Here is a 24,013-nt window from a genome sequence, read left to right on the forward strand (position 1 = left end):
GGCGGACCGGACACGACCGTTCTCTTCGAGAGCTAGCACGGAACTCATGTGAAGATTGTCTGTTCTATATTAATATTATCATATATCATATCAATTATATTATGCTGGACAGCTCATATTTACGGTAGCATACAAGCTCAAACTGAATTTGTTTTTTTTTTGTATAATTGTAGGTTCCTATATGAACGGGAAAGTTGGAAAATCTTATCTACACAACTACTGTTCAGTCTAAATCCTGCTGTTCATCTCGGCTTGTCTCTTCGAGAACTCTTTGAAGTCTGATTTGTATGATTTTCAAGAATACTTTCCCGAAAATTAATAGGAAACTTATACATCAATAGTTTTTACAATGTATATACTATCATTATTTTTCAGTATAGAAGTATCTGTTACTTCGTTCCTTGTTTACGGTGCTTTCTCTAGTCCGCAGATTTTTGTGAACAAAACATCGAGTTGCTGAAGCAATTCTGCCCCATCACCTTTGATAATTACTTGGTCAATTGGTCAAAATTTTGGTACCACACTTTAATGACTTTATTGCCGCGAATTGCCGCCAATATGTTAGTTCATCACCAGGAAATGAAGCTTTTGGCGCGTCTACTATTGGTGCAGTTGCTAAACTCTGTGGTAGACCATAACTGTAATACTTCATGAAGTCTCCATCATGGTGAAATGCTCATGGTGTGACTTATACTCTTAACCACTCAATATATTAAGCATTTGGTGCAACAACAAATAAATTAAACACTGTAACTTTTATTTTGTATAATATAGCGTGATGTAATGCGATTTCCTCAAAATTAATTCACGGTACCAGTAATTATGTCTATATATTGGGCCTATAAATTAATTTTACTTTAATACAATAGATGGCCAAAAAATTTGAAGACGTGGATTTGAAAGCATTACTCGATAATGATCCATATAAAATTCAAAAAGAATGTGCAGAATTGTTGGGAGTAACACAAAAAACCATTGCCAATTACAAAACACTGCTTTAACGGCAAAATCATCGTATTGTCGTATTGCATCGTATTGTTACTGGCCCACTACGATAATCTAAAGCGAAAAATATCATGAGGTCCACCTGGTCATGCATCAACATCAACATTAACAGCAAAAACGAATTTCGTGGAATCAGCTTGATGTGATGCTAAAACCTAATGAAAGCATCAATAAGGATCACTATCGAGTATAATGGATGCGTTTGAACCGTGTACTTTGAGAAAAACGGCCAGTGTGCGAGAAAAAACCCATCATTGTTATTCTTTAGCATGACATTGAAGATTCAAATGGGAACTGCTACCCTACCGCATTCTTCAGACACTGCTCCTTCTGATTACTATTTGTTCCAACAACATTCACTTATTATGAAGAAGAATAAAAATTGAATCGATTCGTGGATGGCCCTAAAAGATACATCGTTCTTTCGAGATGGAATCCATAAAATGCCTGAAAGACGGGTAGAAGTAGCGGCTATTCATGGGCATAATTAATTTTTCACTATAAAGCTTCAAATTTAAAAAAAGACCCTTAAACCTAATTTATAGGCCTAATATCTAACGGCAAGCGATAAAGTGTATTGGATGTATCACTGTAAGATAACTGTTTAGTCAGTAAATATGCTTTTTTCTTGTATGTGCTTCATTATAAATATTTTCAGGCCTCATCATCACGGAAGTTTCCGAAGACCATTCGATCGACCGGACATCCTCTATCAAGGGAGCCTGATGAATATTCCCTCTTATAGATCTCGTTTGGACCTAAACCATCACGAGAGCGGCATGGAACTGTACAGGAAGCATCGTCGAAGCGGCAGCGACGAGAGCACCAAGGTTTGCGGGTTGATTCCTTGTTCGCCCGAGACGAAGGACACGTTGAGGGAAATGCTTGATTTCTCCTTATTCAAAGATCCAGTATTCATTATTTTCTCGCTCAGTAACTTACTGACTAGCATAGGGTTCAATATACCATACGTTTATTTAGTGCCTAAAGCAAAGGATATGGGGATTACGAAGGAAATGGCGGGTATGTTGATTTCTATCATCGGCGGGGCTAATACAATCGGCAGAATTATTTTGGGATACATCTCGGACAAGCCGTGGATAAACAGACTGCAGGTATATAGTTGGAGCCTTACTCTATGTGGTACAGGTGAGTAGATATTTTAATTTATTTCAAGGGTCTCATTCAAATCCTCTTTTGAAGTGCTCACAAAATGAACTCCATGAAAACTTATTTAGTTTAAAAGTATTTATTAAAATAGTGATGGTCAAATTTCGACCGAAATTTATAAACTTGATCATGTTTCTCTCATAACAGAGTAAAAACTGTAAATTAAAGATGATATGGTAATATTACTAAGACTTAATTTGACAATATTTTCAATATAAGATCAGATATGTTAGATATATATCATTAACTACAGTAACAAATGTCTCTGTATTAAAATACATGCAAACTATCTCAAGAAATGACACTCACTAACCTTTCTTTATAAGGCATTTAATTAAATTTAATTTAAAACACTAAAAAAGCATTAATAAGTAAATTACTACATCACTGAACATTGTAACAAAACTGTAGTCTATTCAAAGTTTATTTGTATATGCGTCATCGAAATTTGTGGCGTCAAAACGTCGCAATGTTGCCGTATCAACTAAGACTTTTAGTTCAATTTGGCTTAGACATGCAAGAAAATAATTGAACAAAAATGGTATCAAATATAATTTATTTTAATATTATAGTACATCTAAAACGTAGAGTTAATTATACAGCCACAATAGTTTATAGGTTAGAGTTATAACCTCTCACTATTACCTTCAAGGATTTTGCATACGTCTGACAACTGGACGACTTTGGCAGGCTCCATTCGTTTACGTGTTCGAACTAACCATAGAGCATTGTGTCTCTTTTTAACTAAAATAAAATGAGATGGAAAATATTGTCTGATTCTAAAACGAATTTACAAATTGCGGCAAGCAATACATGTTGCATCATCGAATAGTATTCATTTGATTCGCGAACTTGAGTTAACACAGGACTGGATACTGTCGTATGGGGGCAAAAGTTATGACTGCAGCAACGGATCAGGTCGTTTCAGCTTGGGAAAAGAGGAGGTTAGCGGTGACGCGGTGCTAAGCTCCCAGGATGTGGACTAGCTCGCGAACAAGCGCGTTTTTGGAAAAACTTGAACTGAGTTGTTGTCTATGAAATGATTGAGATATGAAGTGCTTGATTTTTGGTGTATCAATTTCCCTATGAATTTGATTACTTCTGACAAACCATGAAGCGTTTAAGATTCTCCTGAGGAGTCAGGAGTTATTTTGGAAAACTTGAAACCATTTCACCTGGTTGGATGTAACTTGAAGTAGACATTAGATCCGTAGAGAAGTACGGACCGAATTAACATCATGCAAAATAAACATTTGATGGAGATGGGTAGTCTGCTAGAAAGGTAGATCAGAGGAGATAGCAGGTTTGCTATCCCCGAACATTTCTGGATTGTTTTCTAGATTAGGAAATGCCAACTGAACTATCGGTCGAAGTGGAGACCTAGGTACGTGACTTTATCCAGCCATGGAATTGTCGCTTTGTCAATCTTAAGTTGCGAGACATGCAGTGCGTAACGCTTCTTATGGAAAATGATGGCCTGGGTTTTCAGAGGGTTGATCTGCAACCTCCAGAATTTAAACCATTTGACCGCATGATCGAGCTGCTTGTTTAAACGTTGTTGAATTGTAACCTCGAACCTGGAGGGCGTGAAGAAAGCAGTGTTGTCAGCGTAAAATGCGACGTCAATGTGCTCTTTTCTCGGCAGATCTGAAATAAAGAGGTTAAATAAGGCTGGGGCCAGGAGGGAACCTTGAGGTACGCCAGCGTCGATTAATTTTCGACTGGAAAGTATCCTGATCTTTATCCGATAAGTAGGACTTGATGAAAGCGGTTAGATCTTCTAAGAGGCCTAACTGCATACATTTTGCGATCAAACCGTTGTGCTAGACCTTGTCGAAAGCTTTGGTTAGTTCCAGGAGGACTGCTCCAATCTTTTTACGTTCATCAAGAGCGTGATGGATGTGTGCGGCCAGACGGGTAGCCTGATAGACGGATGAATAGTGAGCGGGAAAGTCGAATTGTTCGTCAGGAATTTCCAGGTTTTCCTTTGTGAAAGAGTTGAGAAACTAGAGTATGGCTCCCTCGGCATGCTTCGAAATGGCACTGAGAAGGCTGATGGGCCTGTAGTCAGATGGAGATGATTTTGCACCTTTCTTGGGAATAACCGCTATATGTGCATGTTTCCAAGACGACGGGAAATGTTGCAGCCTCATGGTGGAGTTACTGATGTTTGACAGTTCCGCGAGCCGCTTATGCGGGTGCTTTTTTAAATGGGTAATCGATATTCCGTCGAAACCTGGAGTTTTTTTTGTTCTCTGTTTTTACTGCTGTCTCGTTTTAATGAAGTCGTTGGTTTTTTACGATCTTGGCTAGGCTGAAATAAAGCATTTACAAACTTTTAATGCAATCAATCGGTCCATTGTTCATTCCTGCCCTTGCTTGCACATAACAGTATATTTTTTATGAAATCTTTAGGAAATACGACTAATAAAAAGCCGAGATCCGTCGTAAAAGTTCGGCCGGAAGATGAAATTTTCGGCTTTATTTTTATTACTTCTATTTCTGGTCTTGCTCCTAACCTCAGAAATTATTTAATAATATTCAGGATTTACCCAAAGTACGTATATAAATAACACTACTTTAGATATTATTAAAAAATCAAGAAAAGTGGAAATAATATAATACGAGTACAGTATCACTAAGTAGTTTAGAATCTGGATATTCTCCGAGTCTTAGTAACGTAGATTCACAAAATTTTTTCCTATTCTTAGAAAATTCGAGAATACTGGTAAAAAAATCTCGTTTTTTCCAGGAACCGTAATTTGGCGAAAAATAATTGTAAAATCTATTAAAATTACAATTAGGGATTGTATCTGGATTAAGCAATAATACTCCACATTTGGGTCCATAATCTGATCAGTCTGAAATGCAAAGAATAAACCTTCCAGTTCAGAAGCTTGATGTAAGATCATAAGGAGTTTCCTGAAGTTTATCATTGTTTACTTTTAAAACCCGTGAAAAACTGTTAAGGGGAAAATGTCACAAATGCACCCACCCTAGATTATAAGTTTGGAAAGTTGGCACCATGCGGTCACAAGGTATAAAAGACCAGTACGACTCGTACGAAGTTTCAGTGAGGGTCATGAGACCACCTGATGAAATTGGGTTTAGTGGGTAGCCCAGAGGCAGTCTTCAAATAATTTAGCCCAACCCGGCTACTCCTGCAGGTCTCTCTAACTAAAAACCTCACCCTGTTTTCTATATCATTCCTTTCCTGTACTACTCTCGCATAACCTTGGCCAAACCTAATATCCTGCCGATCCTCCCGTCGACCACCTGTAAACTTTAGAAATTCAAATAGAGAAATTTATATCAAACAGTGTCTCGTGTGGTCAAATTGCTTCCACGAAATAGTACTGAGTGTTAGAGCAAACAAAGTCAATACACCAGTTTCACCAACATATATCGCTGATCAAAATACACGGAAATATCTAATTGTTAATTTGACCAATAGAGAGTAATGACAATGACATAGAGTAATTTTAATAAATATGTTTTTTTTATTATATTTTAGGGTAAACCGATATGGCTCGGTGAATGGAGCTAAAACGAAATGAAACATTGGTGTTTACATTATGTGACCGTTATTTATTGGCTATATAAAAAATGTGAAAAATACAAATGATAAAACGGATGGCATCGGTGTTACCAAAACTACGTCTAAACCAAACGATGGTTGGTACTGAATGAATGGAAATACCCTTCAATAACATCCCAGATAAACGTCTCGGGGTTGCCAGCTATTTGTTATCGGATTCTAGTTGGCGCTGCTGGCACCCCGCCCGTGTTCAACATCTGGGATTATTGTCTGGGTATTTTGTAGACCGTTATTCCACGATGTAAAATTCAAAATGCCTCAAGGTCGCTACAATACTATTGAAACTACATATATAATGAATGATTATTGCTTTGTTCGATAGTTACAACTTGTGATTATTTATATGTGATTAAAGAATCAAATTGTAATATATAATAATTCAATCTATCCCATATTATATCGCACAAAATATATAAAACTGAACTATTATCTGTAATAATTATTACTACCATAAAACGGTTAAAAATAAGGTTATAGTTGTTTTTTAATATCTCACGTGGCACAAGCAATACCATTTTCCTCAGGAGTTGGAAACGAACGTGCCCTAACGAAATTATTCCCGTACCAAAACTGATTTTCGTAATTTTGGCCGAGTTATTTTTTACGGAAACCAAAAAAGGTAAAAGCCTAAGCTCGTTATGTTTGGTAAGCGTATTCCCACATTAATTCGACTTCAGCTTTACTGCAAGAACGAATTTAATAAAGTATAAAAGTTAAGGCAAGATTGTTACCTTTTTGATGTTTAATTGAATTTTATTTGTACACTGAAGTTGAGTTATTATAACTAATAGTTATTAATAATAGATAATGATAAGTGTTATTAACAACAGAATGATCGAGACAAACAGTTTAAAAACATATGAATAAATAAAAAGAATACTAGGAATACTGGATCGATGCTAGTACGAATCAAACCCTTTAAGAATTTTCTAAATAATAGCGAGTCGATACCAGGAAATCCTACGGTAAAATAATTTTTCACCACGTCACTCGTTCGAATACCACTATATGCAACCAAAATAGTCAAAAGTTCGGTCAAATTAGGGATTCTGAAGAAACAAATAAAATGGGTTTGATTTCTATACTATAACTAGATGGCTATGAAATAGATTTTCCATAACAGAGGAAAATAACGTGCTAATATTTATACTTCCTGTGTTAATAATATAAATATATTTTCTTTCCAATTCATTATATTAAAATATATAATAATTTATATCCATATTTTATTTAAACAAAATAAATTAAGGAAAATATCTACTTGATTTTGTAATAACTTGAAAATTAAGAGGGTTGTTATGAGCCTTTGTTTTATTTACTTTAAACCAAATTCTGACACATTAACACAATTATTAATTTTTTTTCAGCTACTTTCTTTAGTGCCTTTTGTAACACCTTCTATTCGCTAGCTGTATACAGTTCAGTATTTGGTTTCACCATAGGAGCCTACGTTGGACTCACATCTGTTATATTGGTCGACCTGTTGGGCCTCGATAAACTAACAAATGCCTTCGGACTACTGCTTCTCTTCCAGGGGATTGCCTCTTTGGTGGGACCACCTATTGCTGGTAAATCAACACAATTTTCCAATTTATCAAATACTATTACAAGCAATCACATTAATAAAATATTTATATTTGTGTAAGATATATCAAGTTGACATTGAAAAAAATGTGTGCAATCATCCATATTGCTGCCAAAATCTTATTTGTATATATTCAAGCCAATGCTTTATTATTAAATTGTAACATATATACAAGTCATGAATTTCGACCCGGTTTGTTCGTTGATTTCGCTTTCTGTTAGTCATTTGTTTCCCATAATTTACATCTGGTTAAATTTAAAAACTGCGTTATACTTTTATCTATATTTATCATTTATTAATGCATGAATATCAAATTATAGTATTATCGTTTATCAGTTACATTTAAATAATATTATATGCATTATGTATATATTGATTTCAATATAAATAACATATTATTTATTAATATGAAGCCTTTAGCAATATATAAAATATGGCATTGGTTTAATAGTTATTCATTAAATGCAATCATTACACTACTAATAAAAAAACATCAACACATGCATACAAAAAAATTCAGTAGTAATATTTTTTTTGGATATTTTTCATTTTGAGGAAAAAGTTATAAAAAATATCTAATAGTAAAATAATATTGTTCTTACTTTTTTAAATTATACAGACCCCCCCCCCAAAAAAAAAAAAGATACATAACATAAGTACAAAAGAACTATAGCATCTCATTTTTCTTAAATTTCATATCGAATAATATCTTAATACTAAATTGATTAATTTTTTGCAGGTAGTTTGTTTGACTTGACGAATTCATATGACCCAGGATTCTGTTTGGCTGGTATAACAGTGGGTTTAAGTGGACTGATTTTATTCCTTATACCACCAATACAAAGGTGGCAACTCAAGAGAGTCAACAGCACGTTAAAAGAGGAAGACATATAGCTACTAATTTTAATTTAAACACGATGGTATAAAGTTTATTATCACCGTAACAAAATGTTTTATTAGATCATTTAACTGTCGCTTTATTTCATGGCGATAGCCAGTTTTAAATTATTTCTACATATCCAGAACATTTATGAATACCAGCTTTCGATCAATTTGATATCACAGTACACACTGTTTCTTAAATGAGAATATTTAAGATGCTTTATATGCGCTATTATGTTAGCAGTCGATAATTATGATAATCTTGAATGTAATAGATATAATTAAATGAAACAACTAATATATAGTGTGCATAAGAATTGGTTAAAATGCAATTACAAACCTAATAGCTAAATGTTAAAACACCGAATCTCTTGTGACAAATATTTTCAAAGTTAGATGATGAACTTGCATTTTAGCTGATCTTGTTATAGGTACCTGCAATATAACTTACATCTTTCGGCAGGTTATAAAATTAGGCTATTACAGAAAACTAGCACAAGAATTTTTATATTAATTCTTTATATTTGTTTAATTGACCAATATGTATGTAAAATATAATAATTGATTATACACGAAAGAAATGAAAATCTGTTTTATACTAGTTTTCACATAAAAGAGCAAATTTTCATTTTCCATGAACATATCTAACACCCAAAAGAAACTTTAAAATGATAGTGAAGTTTAGCATAACTGCTGTGATAATTTTATTTTCTTTTATGATTGTTAATTCCCGAATGGGTTTCGTAAATGTAAAGAGAATTCTATTCAAATTTGTACTATTCTACTAACTTCCTCCACTGTACATATTTTACCATTTAGCGATAGTTTATTTATGCCAAATATTTAATTTTATTCTTAACTATTGTAGGCGTAAGTTTGTATGTAACGTTTTTCGTTTAAATTGCAGCCACGTGCATCCCCAACTCAGATGAATTGTTTTTGGCACTGTCGACATGGCAGCTATTGTAAATATTAGAGTTAAAATCGTTCTATTCTTGATAACCCATTTACAATACAAATACTTCAAAACTGACTGATTATGATAAGTTTTTATTTAGTTGTTTATGTTTTGTTCCTGCGTTGTTGTTATTGTCATTCTATATATATGGATATATATAGATAAGATTTTTTAAATAAACTATTACAAAAAACAACCATTTAATTTATTTTACTATAACAGTTTCCGTTTGTTCCATCACGCTACTTTACTTTACTATTACAGCTCTCTGGCTGTATGTTTAGATATCTTACTGTCATATTTTTTAATCATTAATCTTTTAATTGTTTAGTAATTGATCTCAGCATTCTGCGATTAATTAATGACACACAAATAATAGCGATATTTAAAATATGTAAACATATTATAGTACTTCCAATAAAACATCCAATGCACGCCATTAAAATTTATATTGCAGTGTTGCCGCACCAAATTTATTTTCGTTTATTTTGACTCTGATGAAATATTAATGTATATAAAATAAGTGAAAAAAACAACATTATAAAATATAACTTATTTTAACATTAAAGTACATCTAATGAATATTATTAGATTTGAACTACAGTTGATGATTAAATAGCGAGAATAGTTTATCATTTTTGAGATGTTTTATTATATTTACATTGACATATGACAACGGTGTCAATTTTATAGACCGATTTAATTAAATGTTGAGACTCTTCAGACATCATTCGGTCTCCTTTTAACTAGAGAAATTCTACTTAGTAAAATGAGACAGAAAAATTATTCGGCTTTAAAAGAGATTTTACGTTTTTATAAACTGAATTTGGCAATACGCTCGACAGTGTTGATGACGTGCATTGGCACTGTCACACGTTTTAACAAAAGGACTATATATCACATATCTCATTTTTCACTAATAAATAATTTGTTTTAATAAATAATACTTTAATTGTTTGAAAACTGAAATATATAATTTGTTTTAATTTATACTACTAACATTGCATTTTATAACACTAGTTGCCTAATCATATTAATATTAAGCACTTTACATTTTTAGTTTTATTAGATTTTAGATTAATATAAATTAGAAAAGAATATTGATCATTCTTAATATTCTTGTTAATAACTAAAAAATGTGTACCAGTAACGTAAATATAAAGTAATTTATTAGAAGATATATGGAGCAATTTGATATATTTGGGCCTATAGCGCAAAACTAATTGATTCTTATTATTTATAAACGAATTATTTACTGCAAAATAAATTTAATATTTTTTATAAGAACATGATGGGCACTTTAATAAAAATGTCACTAAAAATAAAAGATTTACAGATTCTTTAATTTAAAAAACCGATTATCATTGTGTATCTGTGGTTGCCTGATCGTTCTTGTACATTAATCTATCTTTTAGATTTTATTATTTTAGGCTTTAAAGCAATAATAAGAGGCAGTTGTCTATTATACCATATATGATAGTATATTTTATGAATGTTTTATGTTTTATGAATGTTATGCATTTTTTAAATTACTAAAACTCACCCAGTTTTAGTAATTATAAAAATGTCATTAATTATAAAGAGCGCTGAATTAAGACTACTTGATGACGTAAGCATTATACTCCTATAAATTCCTTTATCCATATATAAACTAGCATCAATTTTTTAAAAATATTTTGGTTCTGTTTCTTGTGCCCCTAAGACGATGGGCTAATTCGGCACTGAATATAAGTGAAGATAATAAACCATTTTTGTTTGATTTTGGCATCAAAACATTTGCTCATTATTATACCGAAAAAAAGGAATTTCAATATATCTCTGTCAAAATATATTAATTTTGTGTACGATTGGTTGTCTACGTGGCCTTTTTTTAATTTATATTCTATAGGCAATTTATATACAAAACATAAAATATGACCCCTCTGTTAAACCGGCATTTTCTCTTTGTTATGTTTTAGTAAGTTAATAATTTCTTCAGGTGCCCCAACATCATGCTCCATTATTACAGCAGCCTCTTTAATGTAACTGTCCATGTCGTTGGTAATCTAAAACAAAAGCTATATTTAAAAAAATATTTAAATAAACTAAAACTACTATTTAAGCAACCAACTATTTAAATAGACTGACGTCACAGAACCAACCTATCAAAAATATCAATCGTACATGAACAAAAAGCTAGGAACAAAAAACTCAGATCAAAAAAACAGGCATCAGATGTGCCAGACGCTTCAAAGTGACTTTCCGGTCAAATGGTGGTAATAATACTACTAACTGAAGAATCTTGTTACAAAAGACACGGAAAAAATATGTAAAAATGTATTACTCCGCCAAAAACTTACTGTTGTATAATGAAGCAGTAATAAATTTGCAAGCAAAATATTCAGGAATGACGTTGGACTCGAAAATACCCTGGAAAACCCATGCGAAGAAGAAAAAACAAGAATTTGGTGTTACATTTGACAAAATATATTGACTATTTGGCATAAATTCTACTCTGACAACATATAGTGAAGTACATCTTAAACCGATTTGGACATGTTAAGCCTACAAATTAGTTTTAAAAAATTAAAGCCTTATTGTGAATTTGACCAAGTATTGTCCATCGATAGCTACTTTCATACCTTTTAGGAAATTTACAGATTCCATCTCGAAAGAACGATATATATTGAGGCTATCCACGAATTTACACATTTTTTTGGTACTTTCCTATGAAGTGAAGGTGCACATCCTTTTCCTTTTTAATGTTTCCAAGCAGGTTTTGCAACATGTGGTCGAGCATTGTCATGCTGAAGAATATCATTTTTGAGTCTTTGCTCGTATTTCGGCAGTTTTTCGCACAATGAGGTGTTCCCTCAATTGTAGTCGATAGCGATTGAAACCCCATTGATAGTTTCATTAGGTGTTAGCAGCTCGTAGTATATCATACCAAACTTCTCACCAAATACAGAGCATTAGCTTGGAGCCATTGATATTCGGCTTTAGCATTAATGTTGATGGATGACCAGGTCGTCTCCATGATGATTTTCCCATTGGATTATCGTAATGGATCAACTTTTCATCACCCGATTTTGCAGTGGAAGCAACATTTCATACATAACCTAACTCCTTTCAATGTATCTCTTTCAATTCATATGGCATGCAGTATTCAAGCTTTTGAATCATTCCAATCTTCTTCAAACAAGTGGAAATGGTTTATTATATTATTCAAAACAATTGTAAATAATATTCTTGCATTTTACACGGTTCATTATCGAGTAATACTGCCAAGCCGTCTTCGTCTATTGAAATCGATGGAATGGTTGGCATAAGCTTTGAAGGATTGTATTTAATACACAGTAACATCATCTGTTGTGAATACTATAAAATTAATTTAGAAACCTACATGTATGTTATCAGTGGATTCAAAACGAAATATTCAGAAATACTGTTATGACACCGCATTACTTCAGAAATCATAATGTCAATGGAGCACGAGGACATTAGAAAGTTCAGTTGCCTAAGTGGTTCAGTTATTTCAGTCTCTAATAATACAAGAGTCATTAAAACATCAAAAGTACTAAATCATTTAACCTAATGTAATAACATATTTAATTCATTGGAAATTTTTTTAATTAAAAGCACTGTATTCATAAGAAATTTTTTTTAATGGCGTTTTTATCTCCATTATCTTCAATTCTCAAAAACGCCTATTTGTTCATTCTAATATAAGGAACGAGCCACACAGTTTGTTGCTGGGGTTTTTGGGGTAAGTTTATTCATATTACTAATCATTCAGATATTTCTTTTTCAATCAGAAATCATCAGAAATCAGAATCTAATCAGAAATTAATCCCATTCGAAAAGAATAGCTATATAACAGGTCAATTAAAAAGTCCCCGGCCTACCATAGTAAAACATATTTTTTTGGCAAAATTAGTTTTTTTTTTCAAGATAATTCCCCTCAAGGATGATACACTGATAATAACGACCCTCCAATTTTTCGATACCATTTTTGTAGTACGATTCGTCTTTTGCTTCAAAATAGGCCTCAATTTCGGCGATCACCTCTTCATTCGACGAAAATTTCTTCCCAGCGAGCATCCTTTTGAGATCTGAGAACAGGAAATAATTGCTAGGAGCCAGATAGATTTTCACCATCGCTTTCACTGACTTGTGATACGGTGCATTCTGTTGGTGAAGCAGCACTTTCCTATTCTTTAAATGCTGCCGTTTTTCGGCAATTTCATCTTTCGAACGGTCCAATGACGTTATGTAATAGTCACTGTTGATGGTCCTTTCTTTTTTAAGATAGTCAATGAAAATTATTCCATGCAGATGCAGATTATACCAGTCGACGGTTGCGTTTTCCCACGGTTTGGTCGATTGGACTTTGGAGTGAAATGATGGAGCCATGTTTCATCCATTATCACATGTCGGCGCAAAAACTCGGATTTATTACGCTTGATCATCTTCAAACACTGCTCCGAATCATCAACTCGTCGTTGTTTTTGGTCAAAAGTGAGCTCGCGCAGCACCCACTTTGCACAGAGCTTTCTCATACCCAAATATTCGTGAATGATATAATGTACACGTTCAGTTGATATCTTTAGAGTATCTGCTATTTCATTCAATTTCAATTTACGATCATTAAAAATCATTTTGTAGATTTGTGGATTTTTACCACGTCTAAACTTAGCTTGTAGTACGATTTGTCCTTTGCTTCAAAATAGGCCTCAGTTTCGGCGATCACCTCTTCATTCAAAGAAAATTTCTTCCCAGCGAGCATTCTTTTGAGAACAGGACATGGTCGCTAGGGGTCAGATCTGGAGAATACGGTGGATAAGGAAGCTATTCGAAGCCCAATTAACGGATTTTTGTCGTCGTTTTTACTGACTTGTTACACCGTGCATTGTCTTGGTGACGGATCACTTTCTTTTTCTTCAAATGCGGCCGTTTTTCGGCGATTTCGTCTTTCAAACGTTCCAATAACGCTTTTTAATAATCGCTGTTGATCGTCCTTCCTTTTTCAAGGTAGTCAATGAAAATTATTCCATACGCATCCCAAAATACAGACGCCATAACCTTGTCAGCCGACTATTGCGTTTTCCCACGCTTTGGAGCGGGTTCGTCGTATGCAGTCCACTCAGATGACTGTCGATTGGACTTCGGAGTGAAGTGATGAAGCCACGTTTCATCCATTACCACATATCGACGCAAAACTCGGGTTTATTACGCTTGATCATCTTCAAACACTGCTCCAAATAATCAACTCATCGTTGTTTTTGGTCAAAAGTGAGCCCGCGCGGCACCCACCACTTTACACAGAGCTTTCTCATACACAAATATTCGAGAATGATATGATGTACACCTTCAGTTAATATCTCTAGAGTGTCTGCTATTTCATTAATTTTCAATGTACGGTCACTCGAAATCATTTTGTGGACTTTTTTAATGTTTTCGTCGGTAACAACCCCATTTGGGCGTCCATTGCGTTCACCGTCCTGTGTATTCATTTCACCACGCCTAAACATAGCATACCAATCCTTGATGGTTGATTTGCCTGGGGCAGTGTCCGGAAACTCAGCATTAAGCTAAGTTTTTGCTTCCACTTTGTATCTTTTCCCTTTAAAAAGCAATATTTTATCAACACGCGAAATTCCTTTTCATCCATTTTTATCACAATAACAAAAGTTGCTTCACTCAAAATGCTATAATTCACAAATTAATGATCCGCCAGGTGTCAAATTTATACACGCATCTCTCGAGGGTTAGGGCTAACTAAAAACATATGGATTTAATTCTAGTAGCGCTATCTATGTGTCAGGCTCTATTATACAAATGAGCATCTTTATATACAGTTTCTGAAAAACTTTTGAGATTATCGATAATAGACTTACAGGCCGGTAGCCGGTGACATCTTCTATTGTTTTCACTGGTTTAAGAATCATTAATATTTGAACTACTTTCCAGATGCTAAGAAAATAATTAATTCGTAATATAGTATTGAATATGATGTCAATAATTTTACTCCCTTCTCTAATAGTTCCTGTAATATTTTGTTAGATCATATCCATGTGCTTTTTTACAATCATTATCTCTGATTATTATTTGCTGAGCTTGTTTGACAGTGATTTTTTTGTGGTAAATCCATTTGAAATTATAATTTTTATTTCCGTTCAATTATAGCCAATAATGTAGTAGACCGACAAGTAAGGCGCCCCTGACTCCAACAAAATTGTCTTATTCTACCGTTAGTAGATATTTGAACTATCTCTTTTATTTTATCCCGCGATATTGCCACTTTGATAATATAACACATTTTTTTTTGTTAGATCAGACAAAAAATTTACTTTTAACCTTATAATTGTACAGTACGTAATGATCTTCCTAATAAAATATAAAAATAAAAACAAGGTGTTCTATATACTTTTAGATTAAATAAATAAATAGAATTTTAACAGGGAAAGACTCAAAGTTTCCTTGAGTATAAGAAAATAAATAGACAGAAATTTTTAATTGTATTTACCATGTACCAACATTTTATAGACGTTTTATTATACGCCGTATTATATTAGAGATATTATATCTATTTTTATATCTTTATTAAAATGTATTTAATAAATTTTTTTAGCAATTAAACTGTTTTTTATTTAAAATACATTGGTCATAGAAATGTTACGTCATGGCTGTCACGTGCCGCACTTGTGTATTACTCGATCTAACTTTATCTGATAACCAATCAAATGTCTTCATAGCACAATGTTTTCCTTATGTACCTATAATGAAGATTTAAACTGACCAATCCAATTAATTGAATGGGCGATTATGACTCCATCTAGATACTGGACGTAGCGAAACTTTCCTCCAGGGAATTTTCTTACTATTACTCTAGGAATAAATATTTAAACCCAATGAAATCTTTACTTCAGTGGTACATATTGTAAAAGCGAATTATTTTTTATTGTAATTTTTTAAATTTATCTCTAAAAAACGAACAAAAAAGGAAATACTTGTGGTTCGAGGAGTTGGAAATCCCAGAATCGACCGTTAGAAAGTTTACGTTAACGGTAGAACATCGATCATATTTTAAGGGTAATTTGATATTTTATTCGTGTGTTTATGTTTCTGGGAAAATTGAGATACCGGTAAAGAAACTAAAAGAGCGATGTTGTCACCTCTGCTCGATTGGGATCTGCCACCCTTGCAGACACCGAGCACCTAAAACAATTGCCATAATTGGAAACATATTTAGCCCCCTCATCGAACTGCATTTGCTAAATATGATAACTTAACATGCCGAAGGGCTTTTCAAGCTCTATGAAAGTTCATTTATGCAGCCGCGACCGTCAGAGTAACTACTTCTACTACTTTTTTTCAATCGTGTCGATTATACACTGTTTTATGCTACACAACCCGAATTTTCAAGACGGTGAGTTTTTCACAGAGTATTCCAGTTTTCTTTTCATTTTAATTTTATTCATTTAACTATTTATTTACTTATTCATTTATCTATTCATTTATCTATTCATTTATCTATTCATTTATCTATTCATTTATCTATTCATTTATCTATTCATTTATCTATTCATTTATCTATTCATTTATCTATTCACTTATCTATTCATTTATCTATTCATTTATCTATTCATTTATCTATTCATTTATCTATTCATTTATCTATTCATTTATCTATTCAGTTATTTATTCCGTTATTTATTTATTTAATTACTATAACTCATAATCAATATAAATCAATGATAATAGTTTTATGGTTGCAACTGTAAATATAAATTGTAGCTATCTTATAAACCAGTAGCTGATGCTATAGTGGCCAAAGTTTCTGATGTATAGTTGTCATCTATGGATAATTTGAAGCATACATAAACGCCACCGAAAGTGGTTTCTACTGGTTCTTGATAGCAGCGATACGCTAGTGGAGAGAGATACGCTTTGGAGCGTGTGGCTTTTAGCTTTCTCCCTTGTACGCATTGCACGTCCATCATAGCTGGAGCTGGAGAAATGAGTGCCTAGTAACAGTACTGTTCATTTGGGAATTTGTTTATTTATTTTAAAAATACAGCTTAATCCTAGCGAGGCCTACAAACCTTAGTGACAGTAGATCTTAGACAGTGATCACGTCATTATTATTAGCGTTAGGATATAAGCTGGTACGTCACGTGCTATCCCTTCGTACCGTGTGCATATGTCATACTTCATCCAAGTATAGTTTATCATTGCTATCAGATATCGTTATTGTCTTTCAGCATTATTCTCTAATGACACGTTTAGGCATTGTTATCACTATCGGCATTGAAAACTCAACAGACCGACGTACAAATTCAATTACCAGTCAATTGGCCTTAATTATCAGTATCAGCACCGTTGTTAATCAACCTGGCCCATAATTCCTTTAATAATTATACGGCTGATTTAAAGTTCTTTATATCTTACTTTTATTCTGGAAAATTGGTTGCTCAGGTACTTTTTTATCTATTTCAAAACTGTCGCCCGACTATTTCCTCAATAGACGTTTACCACCTGTTTACTTTTAGTTTAATTGACTTATTGTTGTTTGTAAGTACATTATATGATGTTTGTTTTTTATTGTGTATATTTTCTTGTAAGTAAAATAAACAAATATCCTTTTAAAATAATTTATATTTTTTATTTACGCCCACATAGTAAAATTCGTTCTACAATATTTTTAAATAAACGCACTGAATTTGTAATAACAAGAATATTTTTAAAAAATTGTGGCTTTACCACCATTAACTTTAATTCGCAAAAAAAAACACCTATTTAAGCATTCCAATATTAGGAACGGGCATTCTCCCACCAATTAACCAAATAAATGATTCATCGGAACGCATCAAAATATTCGCTGGCCATAAATACAACCGAGAATATTACGTGAATCCCTGAAGGCCAACACCGGTATGTCAGAGCGGGAAGGCCGCTCTGTGTCAACGGTCTTAATTAAAAATACGGTTCAAACATAAATATGTACGCCTATTTTTGAAGTTTCGGACGCAAATACTCATTTTTCGCTAAAAATATCGGGAAAAACACACCTACTTACTGGATTTCTACTTGTTGCTTTGGATCGATTCCTTTTTTCTCGAATGCAACAGAATAACTCGTATAAAAGCAAAGCTCTGATTTTGTTTTGTCCGCAGCGTAGTTTCTTTAACAGTAACAAAATATCTTTGCATAAACTCTCTTTAAATTCCAATAAATCTAGAGTCAACTCTGGAATTCAGAAAACAATTGATTTTTTATTATAACTGTCAGAAACGTCAAAAAGGGTCTATAATATAATTAAATCGATCGTTAAATTGATGAACTAACCAAAATATTTCAAAATATATTATAAAATTAATAAGATAAAAGAAAGGTTAAACTTACCCTCCCAAGTGTAACCTTGTTTATGTCCTAAGTGCCAAATTATTTTATATTTTAATTCAACGGTTACTTGATTGTATTCAGGAACAACCGTTTTTAATTTTCCTTGTAGAAAATAGTACATAAATTTAAAATCTTTCTGGTCAATATCTCGAAGAATTGCACCTGAAAAATAAATAGAACACAAATATTATGGAATGAGAAGTTATAGTTCAAAATTTACTATTATATTGTCAAGAAATTATTCCTTTTAACACTGACAGGATTTACTGTTCTGGTATTATAAGTCAGGTTACTGTAGGTTAGATCATAAAAGATTCTTAAAGTCCTATAAAATTCAATTTGGGTTGATATCGTTGTCATATGTCAATGTAAATATAATAAAACAACTCTAACGTACAAACTATTGTTACTGCTTAATTAACTTTTTTGTTTAAAAGACATTTGATTAAACTGTTTAATAAACATATATTGGTTATTTTTTAAGAAAAACCTTTGTATTGGAAAATTCTGCAAATATTAGACAAATTTACCCAATAAAGTTGTAAGTTCTCCAACTTCTCGTCCAAGAATGACTTTCTTGCAGTCCTGGCATTGCCATTTTCCATGAGATTTGTATGGATTTAATGGAGACACTATACCTCTACAAGACTTACATAATATTGAGCTCATATACGTTCCAAATTCACTTGGGTCTTGACAACGAGGACATTTACATACGAAATGTTTAGTTTTATAGAGATGATAGAGTCGTGTAGTTGTACCCCAAATCAATCTCGTGTAGGAATGGAACAGTTCCGTATCTTTGGGAATAAAAACAGCCGCTTTAGCCACCATCTGATGCCGATGGTTGAAAGTATGTACCAAGTTTGGAACGCACGAGTGATTAGCGAGGCTTCCCAGTGGATACAACCCTTTAATATAATTACTTCAATACACGGTACATCACAAGAAGCGATCAAATCTCACCTCTTAAGCTGCTTTTCATACTCTCTCGTCCTAGAGTGACTTCGAAAGCGTTAGCATCAAGAACACAACAAACAAACCTCATGAATTTCTCATCGTCCTCCTTAAACTGGAACCCCAGTGACTTTAGGGTAGTCACCTCGTGGCCATGCTGATCTCTATTATGTGCGATCAAAGAAGTAACCACCTCTCTGTCGTCTCGATGCAACAACAGGCTTCTGATTGGAGTAAGATTCTCGAAGAGGTCACTAGAGATATCGTTCAAGGTCTCAGATCGATATTGGCGAATTAATTTGCATTCTCTCTGATGAGCTGATGCGTCTTGACAACGAGCACAACACACAGGAAGTCCGCATCCTCTGTTACAACTCGCCAAATTATTTTGTCGAAAGCAACTTACGCAAATTAATGGACAATCGGGTATACACCGAGGGCCAAGTAGAACAGGGCTGTCGATAAAGACCAGTTCGCCGACATCTATGTCACAGGTAGCAAACACACCAAGTCCTCCGACTTTTGATTCTCGAATCTCCCATTTTGGATCGCTTTCATACGATCCGTATCGATTTAGAAAGTTTAATATCAGAAGGTTCAAGCGGGATGCGCTTCTTTGACTCACGCTCATTTCTCACCGTCTGATATGTTACGGAACAGCAATCAGTTTTCTAACTAGGCGTAGGAAAAGCAGTGGCGTGCGTATAACATGATAAATAATGCGTAAGTCTATGCGTATTTTTATTAATTTTACATTAAAATACATTTATATTGATTATCAATGTAAACGACTGTTAAACAACCTAACCTAACTGTTAAATTCGATGGTTTTGCCATTTCTCTACATATAGTCCATTCAAAATAACAGCGAATGAAAATGTTTAATCATAATGTTTAAACGCAAATTTTAAATCCGTTTTAGAGTCAGACAATATTTTCCTTCAGATTTTATTCTATTCAAAAAGAAATATAATGCTGTCTGATAAGTTCGAACATCTAACCGAATCAGCCTGCTAAAATCGTCCGGTTCTCAAACGTCTGTAAAATTCTTCGATATATTAATTATAATAACTACAGGTTATAAACCGGCAAATGTCTTAGCACTTTATTTATTTTAATAAATTTCAAATCGCTGCTTAGTATTACTCTGAGTGAAAATGCCGAAACCAGACAGAACAGATTGCTTCTCTAACCGATTACTTCGAAAAGGGACGAAATAATGGAGCAAAAAAATGGTAGTACAATTAGAGAGGTAAGTATTTTTACTGTTAAATAAATATTAAGGTTGTGCGGTTCTTATTGAAAATATTTTTACCGTGTTACAGCTGCACTGAATATTAGTATGAACAGAGTTACTGAAATATCTCAAAAAATTAAAATAAAATTTGGATTCACCGAAAAGAGACTTTATCCCGACGAAGGAGGTGACGAATCAATACAATTATTTCAGAGGAAACTGTTAATCTAAAAAGTATCCATAGAAAGTTTAGAGTTATGCAGCTTTTTGGATTTAAATGGTGTAAAAATAACCCACGAAGAGGTATAATGGAACTTACCAGACATTTCTTTAAAAATACAATTTTTAAAATCATATAATAAAATCAAGTATAACAATATCAATAACTTATTATTTCAATATATGTATTTAGATGAATATTTCGGAGTGGGACTAATATAACAATTGATTAGGTTTTATTAGTCATAACTTTTATTAATAATTCATTGAAAATATGTTGTTCTTCATGCTGTAAACAGGAATGGTTAGTAACCACTTTGATTTGGATGAATTCGATCAGACACACAGAATAAGAAATTGACAAATGGTAGAATTTTGAACTAGTGTTAGATTGGAAATTAACGGCTTAATATAGTAATTGACTTGAATGGTGGCTCAGAATGTGATAGGGTGATGAGAGTGGAAACAACTAAAGGTGAGTCTATAATTCATATTTCGATAAAGGTAGGAAATCGTATTCTAGACTATGAAAGATTTATATGCATAGATATCTGTGTAATTGTTCAGATATACATGAGCATTTTGTTAAAATGTGCGAGCGGAGAAAAAAGTACCTACTGTTTTGCTGATATGGCAAATGTATTAAGAAGAATGCAGTAATTAAATCTAGTTTTATCAAGCAAGATGTATACAAATAGTAGCAGAACAAACTAGGGAGAAATACAGTGATATCGAAATGACTTTACAAGGAAACAAAATACCGAAGGAAATAAAAACTAAGCGTAATTGTTAATGAAGTGGATTAGGCCTCCGGGGCATACTACTACATAAAAAGCGCTCCTCACACCCATAGGTGGTATTCGTTGGTAAAATTCAATATAAATATAATAAAACACAACCCTAACCGACAAACTATTATAACTATACAATTAATTGCAGTTTTAAATCCTTCAATAAAATATACATTAGATGTACTGTATTGTTAAATAATATATTTTTGTTATTTTTATGTTATATCAGCTTTATTTAGATTAAAATTTTGTTGTATGTTAAAGCCAAAATTAACTAAAACCCAGAGTTGATCCGGCAACATTGCGACATTTTCACATCATCAATTGAGATGGCGTGAGTTCACTGTTTTATTGAATGGACTATACAATATTATTTTTACCTTCAGTATTATTGAGACACCCACTGTACAGATGAATATCCGGTAAATTTGTTGCTTAATTGGAAGAAATCTGGCCACCATTTGAACGCTATAAGAAACTTAATAATACAGCTCCGACATGTCTCAGTTGTTGGTTTTGATTTCAACGATTTAAGAGAGTTAATTTTCATATCAATAAGGTAAAATGACCTGGAGGACCAAAAAATGTCAAACTGCAAGACTTAGTGGGCAAGAATCCAGCTCAAACTCTCAAAGAATTTTCAGACAGCTTAATATTTGATGAATCAAATAATTCCAGAAGTTTATATGTAGTTGAAAAGATTCAAAAGCGGAGTATTCACGGCCATAAAGTCTTGCTGTTATATGATGGGAAAAATAAAGTCGAATAATATTACGAGCTGCCGCACTTGTTCAGATGGATGCAGCATAACTAAACGAACATGAACCGATGATTGGAACACTGTTAACGCAACAAATCATGGAAAATATTTTTATTAATATATTTCATACCAATTCTTCTCAATAAATACGATGATAATGGGCATTACAACATAAATTAATAAATATGAAACCATAAGCATAAATTATGAAACCAATCACTTTTAACTTTTCATATTTACTGACAAGTAAAGTGACTTGTTTGTATTGTTCTTTAGATGATATAATTTTTATTTCTTAATATTTTTTGTTGTTTGATAGATTTTTATTTATATATGTATGTATATTTAATTCAGGAGTCTAAATTTAATTATCTATAGTAACAGCAACAAATGATTTGTTGCTATCTTCCTATGGAGTATTCCGTTAAGCTCTTTATACAGGACAAAGTGACTTATTTACTGTTACTATTATATTCCCGATATTTACTACAGATAAAATTTTAATGTAAATTATCCTACGACACAATGCTCTCATCATTAAATTTGTTGTAAATCCTAACGGATACAAAAGAAGCTCTAAAATATAATTTAGGGACCGCATTATACCATATATAGCAACAAGTAATTATTATACACCTTAGTATTTTAATGCACATGCATTTTTAATATCCAAATAGACTATTTAATATTTTTAAACAAAATTTGAGTTATATATTTAAATAATAAAATTATTATTATACAATAAATAGTTTCCGATAGCAAAACATGTATTTTATTAAAATTATTTTAATAAAATACATGTTTCTAATCTAAATATTATAAAATATTCAACATTACTCCCTTAGTAGCTCTCTACTTTATCAACGTCATAGACATTCCTTATACACATTCCTAAAGCTCAACATTATACTATAATTACTTATTACAAAACTACACCACTGTTTGTGGTTGTTTTCATGATAAAAAATGCTAATTGTAATTTATTTTGATGCTGGTTGGCATGTAATTAACAAAACAAATGTCAACGGTAGTTATTTTAGGGTGTACTATTTTAAACTCCTTTCTTATAAAAGATAATAAATAATAGCTCTCATGTTTATTTTTATTACAGTTGTATTAATTCCGTTTTAATCATATACATCGACAGAGAATATAATTTGATACTAATATATATGTTTAAATTTGCATTTAGACCATTAAACTTAATTTGTATGTAGTCCCTTCAGAAATATTATCTTTATATGTAGCAACCGCCACAACCCCTTAGGCCACCACAAATACATCCACGCTATATTGTCAGGTTGGCAACGCTAGGGGATTGGTATCATGGGTAAAAACACCAGCACGATGACGTCTGTTTTTCCTCTATATTTTCATTTCTTTAACATTTCCGTATAACCTTGATCGAACATAATATCCTGTCCAGCCTCCCGTCGACCACATGTAGTACTGAAATAAATAAGTTTT

General features: G+C 32.7%; 2 protein-coding genes across 5 annotated transcripts in view; one reads left to right on the forward strand and one right to left on the reverse strand.

Moving 5' to 3' along the window:
* Mct1 (Monocarboxylate transporter 1) overlaps nt 1-9,273 on the forward strand; it is a 102,147-nt gene extending 92,874 nt beyond the window's left edge. Inside the window, exons 5-7 of the mRNA XM_076413593.1 lie at nt 1,664-2,154; nt 7,141-7,341; nt 8,098-9,273. Coding sequence (XP_076269708.1) covers nt 1,664-2,154; nt 7,141-7,341; nt 8,098-8,252 — 847 coding nt within the window. The 3' untranslated portion in view covers nt 8,253-9,273. The remainder of the gene's footprint in view (nt 1-1,663; nt 2,155-7,140; nt 7,342-8,097) is intronic.
* On the reverse strand, nt 7,626-20,187 carry LOC143202245 (SET domain-containing protein SmydA-8). 4 transcript variants are annotated; one of them, XR_013007105.1, is made up of 6 exons: nt 19,549-20,187; nt 19,113-19,493; nt 18,583-18,744; nt 18,257-18,426; nt 10,192-11,243; nt 7,626-10,144 (listed from the first exon to the last, which is right to left on the reverse strand). XR_013007105.1 is itself a non-coding variant. In XM_076413589.1 (6 exons), exons 1-6 carry the CDS (start codon nt 20,168-20,170, stop codon nt 11,215-11,217), a joined length of 1,407 nt encoding a protein of 468 aa, XP_076269704.1. In that variant the 5' UTR covers nt 20,171-20,187; the 3' UTR covers nt 11,074-11,214. The 4 variants fall into 4 exon arrangements, 2 of the variants coding, with proteins under 2 accessions (XP_076269705.1, XP_076269704.1); XR_013007104.1 differs by having other exon boundaries at nt 7,626-10,114; nt 10,163-11,243; XM_076413589.1 differs by lacking the exon at nt 7,626-10,144 and adding an exon at nt 16,353-16,395 and having other exon boundaries at nt 11,074-11,243.
* Nucleotides 20,188-24,013: the final 3,826 nt, after the last annotated feature.

Source organism: Rhynchophorus ferrugineus, unplaced genomic scaffold (genome assembly GCF_030347505.1).
Source record: "Rhynchophorus ferrugineus isolate W39M unplaced genomic scaffold, kcgeb_rfMv2 rfM9, whole genome shotgun sequence".
NCBI classification, from domain to species: Eukaryota; Metazoa; Arthropoda; class Insecta; order Coleoptera; family Curculionidae; genus Rhynchophorus; species Rhynchophorus ferrugineus.